The sequence below is a fragment of the Thrips palmi genome, unplaced genomic scaffold (assembly GCF_012932325.1).
Source record: "Thrips palmi isolate BJ-2018 unplaced genomic scaffold, TpBJ-2018v1 HiC_scaffold_7, whole genome shotgun sequence".
Lineage (NCBI taxonomy): Eukaryota > Metazoa > Arthropoda > Insecta > Thysanoptera > Thripidae > Thrips > Thrips palmi.
Genome location: NW_023144634.1, coordinates 2,667,036 through 2,673,301, shown reverse-complemented (window position 1 = coordinate 2,673,301; position 6,266 = coordinate 2,667,036). Strand labels below are relative to the sequence as shown.

At 45.2% G+C, this 6,266-nt stretch overlaps 2 protein-coding genes across 2 annotated transcripts; one reads left to right on the top strand and one right to left on the bottom strand.

Annotated features, from left to right (window-relative positions):
* The first annotated feature begins 2,348 nt into the window (after positions 1 to 2,348).
* Positions 2,349 to 3,952, top strand: LOC117652851 (guanine nucleotide-binding protein subunit gamma-1-like). Its single transcript, XM_034398012.1, has one exon. It carries the CDS (start codon positions 2,662 to 2,664, stop codon positions 2,872 to 2,874), a length of 213 nt encoding a protein of 70 aa, XP_034253903.1. The 5' UTR covers positions 2,349 to 2,661; the 3' UTR covers positions 2,875 to 3,952.
* On the bottom strand, positions 3,938 to 5,787 carry LOC117652849 (iron-sulfur cluster assembly scaffold protein IscU). Its single transcript, XM_034398008.1, has 4 exons — positions 5,573 to 5,787; positions 5,110 to 5,334; positions 4,940 to 5,018; positions 3,938 to 4,385 (listed from the first exon to the last, which is right to left on the bottom strand). Exons 1-4 carry the CDS (start codon positions 5,663 to 5,665, stop codon positions 4,312 to 4,314), a joined length of 471 nt encoding a protein of 156 aa, XP_034253899.1. The 5' UTR covers positions 5,666 to 5,787; the 3' UTR covers positions 3,938 to 4,311.
* Positions 5,788 to 6,266: the final 479 nt, after the last annotated feature.

Here is a 6,266-nt window from a genome sequence, read left to right as displayed (position 1 = left end):
CGGGCGGCAACCCTAGACGAACGAAGCTGCCGCCAGCGGTGGTCAGCCGAGGGTGACCAGATTTGGTGGTTTCCCGCAGTGGTCTCTGTTGAGGGAGGAGCCAGAAGAACCTGAGATAAAGGGGAGGGGATACCCACTCGAAAACGACAAGAAAAGTTTTTGTGACCTTTGCCGCCATAGGTAGTTTCACAGCGGGGTGGCCGTTCTAGCATTGCCACCCTTAGAAAGGCAGCTCACGCTCACAGAAGGCAAAAAGGGTTGCCTACAGTCAGGGGTAAAATGCAACATTTTGCTTTCCCCCTCTCTGGATCCGCGCCTGCAACGCCAGCGAGTGGCTGGACCCTTTCGGGCAGAGTAGGACAGTACATACATCCGCGCCGCGCGCGCTCGGCCCTGCTTGGCCCGGAGAGGCGGTTGACCTGTTGGGTCATGCGACCGCATGCGACGCGGCGAGACTCACTGGCGGTCCGCTCGGCTCCGACTTCGGCGCAGGTCATTTGGGACGCGTTACCTTATCATGAGGCGGGAAAGTGAGTCCTCAGCGACTCTGTAGGTTGGTCCCAGTCTCGGTCCCACTTGCATCAGTAGAACGGAACGCCGGAAATGTATCAATCGGTTCTCCCTTCGGGTTCCGGTTTCGGGCCTTATTCACCGCCACGAAGGCAGCGACCTACGCACCCACTGTGACGCTCTGGCAAAACCCAGCACCAGTGTAGGAGAGAACTTGACGCCCCGCGGGCATGGCGCAATCTCGAACGCGCTCAACATCGACGAAGCAGTCGAAGTGAGATAGAAAGGCCTTTTCAGGATAATGACATTCAGAAACTCTTTTCTTCGACTCCGGGAAATGTCCGCTCTCACTCCATTTTGATGTCACTGCAGATACATGTATAATGTTCGGGCCTCGCAACACGCGCCTCAGAAATTTCGGCGGCGGCATACAGTGGCGTGGCGGGCGGGCCAGGGCAGACGGCGGTCTACTGGGGGCGAACATGATCAATCAGCAGCCACTCCGAAGAGTTGTTTCGTCGCACTGTCTCTCTCTCTCTCTCTCTCTCGCGTCCTACGGCATCCATGCCGTGAGTGCGACAGAGACAGCGCGACGAAACAACTCTTCTTCGGAATCAGTCTGCAGAGACGCGGGAAGACGCTGAGCAGCCGTCTGATTCCGAGCACTGCTTTCGTCGCTCTGTCTCTCTCGCACTCACTCATGGGGCGGTCCGTAGGGGTGCGAGAGAGACAGAGCGACGAAAGCAGTGCTCGGAATCAGACGGCGGGCGGAGCAAGGCGCAAGGCTCAACAGCAGCGATTCCGAGCACTGCTCGACATTCTGACTCTCTCGCACCCTTGCGGGAAGCAGAGGTCTATGTCAGTCTGCTGCAGGCGTGGGTAGACGTGGGCGACGGAGATACGGCGGGCGCCGCTTGCATCGCCACCTCGTGGCCACCCGTGGCATGCGCGCTCTGTCTCCCTCGCACACACACTGGCCGACCACCCCACGAGTGCGAGAGAGACAGAGCGACGAAAGCGACGTGTGGAATCAATCGGTCCGCAGACGGCTGACGACACCCATGGCACGGATTATCGAGAAAAATCTGCGACCGAGAGTCGATCAATGTGTCACGGCTGAGAGGGGTTCAAGGCCGAGCAAGGCGGAGCAAGGGATACTTTTAGCAACGTGACTACGCGCTTCGATAAGCGTGGATTTCGGGCGTGGAACGCGCCGCTGCTGTTTAATGTGTACTACAGTAGTTAGTCATGCAGGAAGAACGCGACACGTCATTAAAGCGAAACTTTCTGAAGATCAAGGTATTCACGTCACACATTTCATTAGCATTTAAGTGCAAAAACAGTGTATGGGGCTTGTTTCAAAATGAAGGAATCCGCTTCTTGCATTAACTTTCCAGAGGAGAAGCGATGGAATTAAATTTGGAATATCACACGATTTCAAGTCTCGGTTGATTGAAAAACTTCAGCCAGTTTGCCACTGGAAACGACTTATTGCTCTAAACCTGTTCAAATGCTTTCAATCGTGGCGGGTAAACAGGCAAGGGCGATAGCAGACGACAACGCGCGGGCTGTCCAACTATCACGACCCATCCAACCGCTCATATTTATCAAGATACCATCTGTTTACAATTTAATTTTCACTATCAAGCATTTTAAACGGCTAAAATCAAATTTTACGAAAGAAATAGTTTATTTGTTGAACGCAAACTGGGTGAAAACCAAGGTGGACGTTTTTCTGGCGTTGGCAATGGCTCTGCTCGGGCAGCCAATCACAGCGCGGATCTTCCACTTCCGCTTCGAGATCTCGATTTTGCTTTCTGCTAGGAAGTGTTTGTTTTCTTCTTGAAAGGCTGTTGCTGTTGGGGTACGGAGGAAGCCATTTTGTTTCGGTACGAGCGCTTGTCATTGAAGTGGAAACTTGTTGCAAGTGCCGACGCTGTGGTCCAAGCTTTGCAGCCCCATTTCTGCATCATCACCTCTGCTTGAGTCCGGCCGAGTCAGCCCAAGTCCGCCTGCTCCGAGCGAAGAGCTCGTTGGGGGCGGCATTTCGTGAAGTGCGAGTGTGTGCCAGTGCGCAGGCCGTCAGGCCAAGTTTTCCTCCCCAAGTGTTCACCACACCCTGTAAAAATAGGCCTGTCGGATACTGCTGTTATGGATATGATGATTTCTAACTTGCAACAACAAAGGCAAGTGACGGAACAGCTGCGGCGGGAGGCAGCGATCAAGAGAATCACCGTCTCACAAGCGGTACATGACATCATGAAGTTCATCTCGGACCACGAGCAGGAGGACTGCCTGGTGGTCGGGTTCAGCTCGGAGAAGGCGAACCCGTTCCGCGAGAAGAGCAGTTGTATTCTTCTTTAGCAGGGTCTGCAGGTGTAAGCGACCAATGACCAGTGGGCCCGTTTTCTGTTTCTCCTTTCATCTGTCATCCTCTTCGTTTCTCATGTCACCACACCAGGCCCCACCCCTTGCCAAGTAGTTAGTGATGGTAGTGTCATCACTTGAGTGTGACAGCTGTAGGCCTTTTCCACTGTGTAACGAATCTTAGAGGGGCATTACTGTATTTCGGCACCATTGCAAATTTGGAAGAATCTGGCGTGTTATGTAGTTCTTATGAAAATCAAATTAACGACCAATGACTGTCATGTGTTGCACATTCATTTATGTACAAACAGTACTGAATTATTAAATATTTAATGAATTTTAATATTTTGCAATCGGCTGCATTCAGACCAAAGTTAGGCTGTCTCTCCTATTATTAGTAGTATGGAATTTCTATATATTTCTGGGCCTGCTGGTATGTTTGTATGATTGTGGTCATAATACATATTTATATTTCTACTTAAGTTCTGTTTCTATGTATTTGTTTCTCTTATCTATGTGTTATGCTCAGTTTAGTCACTGGCATTAGACTGCCAGACCATCAATTTTCACCTTGTGTTCAGACATTTCTATTTTCTTCCCTTTGGTTCAATCAAGATTTATCTGTTTCACTAAGCAAAGCTTAGCCTTTGAATTTCACAAATGTTGTTCAAAATTTTCTCATTATTGCCAAATTTGTGTACAATACTTTATATTCCTGTTGAGATGTTTCACAGAAATTCTGTATGAGGCTATTTATGTAAGTACCATTGCTGTGTTCAAATCCTCAAACCTCTGGCAACAATTATAAAAAATGTATGCTTTAAATGTGCCTCCAAGAGAGGGTCCAATGTTATGCTTTTAGCTTTTAGCTCAGTACATGAACCTTTCTAGGTAAACTTCAATTTTATTGCATGCTTTAATTCTTGGTATTTTTATCTGTCAAATTCGTTGCAAAAGTATTGGACTGTTAAGTAACATTATCCTCTTATTATGTTCGCTGTGCTGCTATAGTTGAACTTTTGTAATGCATATCAATAGAAAGAGTATTGGAAATAGACCATTTCCTGAAACCAAACTTTTGTTTTATTTATGGCACCTTAATAGCCCAAACTTTATCATGACTGCTAAAAGTATTGCCAATGAAATTTTTAAGACAGAAGGAACTAAAATATAATGAAGAAATGATTTCTGCAGATCTACAGATTCAGTTATCTAAACAAGAAGTTTACAACCTACCATAAATCTATGTTACAGCTGTTTCAGATGCAACTTAATACAAAAGCATGATAAAGAAACTTGTAAAAGCTGCAACTTTCCACAATCACACACATATCACAATCATTATAATCCTTAATCAATTATGGATGTTGACTTGACATTTCACAGTACCAGAATCTTTCAATGAAAAGAAAACCTTTATGCTGCATTTGAAAACTATTCCTTCTTCAATGACTCTTGTTTTACACGGTAATCGGCCAAAGCTGCTTTGATGGCGTCTTCTGCAAGCACTGAAACAAAACATTTATAGGTTACATATCTTTGGGAACAGACATTTGCAAAAGGTCCTCAAACAGAATGCATAACACTGAGTGATGGGACATGACTGAAGAGGTAGAGCGAGGCAAATTGAGGCCCACATAAAACAGCAACTCAAGCTCTCAGCTCTCAGCAGAAAGCTGGATACGATTAGGGTACTTTTGTCTGTCAGTCTTGTTAACCGTAGGTAGAAATGGTTGCCGTCTTCAATCAAACAGAGGGAGTGGAGAGGCAGCTTCTCAACATTGGCAGCATTTCCACAGTATCAAACACATTGCAGAGTAGATACAGTGCCGAGTGAAGAAGAAGAATAACAGAAACGGGAAACAGACACTAAAAGTCGCTAATTTGTTAATATTATGTGTTCTTTGGGGTTCTATAATTTGGATTTAGTTAAATAATGCTTAGTTTTCCAATTATGACAATTTAGAGAACTGGTTCTGGTGATGCTTAATCTTCTTTTCCTTTGCTCGGCATTGTGGTGGACGTGTCAGTTATCAAACAACATTTAGAGACCAAAACTTACTGGAACAATGTAGTTTCACAGGAGGTAGGCACAGCTCTTTGGCGATGTCAGTATTTTTCAGCTTTAATGCTTCATCGACCTGTAAACAATAAATTATAAGGCAAACTTTACCAATTGCAACAGGATAGAAAGTAACCATTTCAAAGTTGCATAAGATTAACTGCTCTTACCGTTTTGCCTTTCACCCATTCTGTGGCCAAGGAGGACGATGCAATAGCAGATCCGCACCCAAAGGTTTTGAATTTGGCGTCGACAATCTTTCCATTTTCATCAACTTCCACCTGAAGTTTCATGACGTCACCACATGCTGGGGCTCCAACTAAACCTGTGCCGACAGTTGACTTCTTCTTGTCCAGTGAGCCAACGTTTCTTGGATTTTCATAATGGTCAATCACCTGTGAAGATCAATTAACACCGATTAAAGAGGAAGTGTGTACAGTCACAGCGAGGAATTGCACAACACCACACATCAGACATCAATGGTCTTTCTCTTTAAAAACATGGTGTCAGCACACAAAATAATCTATTAAATGCTACTGGGCCACAGTATATGAATTTGAAAACGAATGCGGCAAAACTGAATGGTAGATAATAAAGATAATAGTGATAACCTAGGTGATAACCTGCAAGTACCTTAGCATGGTAAAGGGCCGCTGGAACACTTTGAGAACGAACTTTCAAGAGATTGGATGTGCCTATCCTGGCGAGTGGTGAAGCCCACGCCATTCTAGAGGATAGACGTGAAACGGAATGCAATTAACAATATCTAAAAGTTTCAAAACGCAAGAGCTAGACCGATAAAATAACAACGCACTATCAAGCTTGAAAAAAAAACAAGAAGCAGACGAGACTCGAAATAGATCGATAGACTGAAAATCGATCATAGAGTTAACCAACACCGCGGCATTTTGTTTGTCCCACTAAAGCATAAAGGCTCGTTAAAATCATATCTAACAGATATCAAAATCTATTTTTTTCGGAGTAAAGATATAAATATGAAGATGGCTGTGCACAAAAGTAATAATCAAATGATATTGAAGAAATATATTTTGTTTGTCATGTTGGCATCTACAGGGACATTATTTACAGATCAGCTTCTCTATTCGCAGGTAGAGGTCTCTATCCGCAGGAGACATGTCTACTCACTAAGTCCATTGGTTTTTAACAAACAAAACAAAAACTGAACACAAGAGAGGAAGGTTTCACAATAGTTTTAATGACTCCTAAGCAGAAAATACCTTTAACAGGCCAAAACAATAAAGAACAGTACAGCATTGGCTGATCGACGCCATTTGAATTCTCGCGCCAAGCTCACTGTCATGTCCGC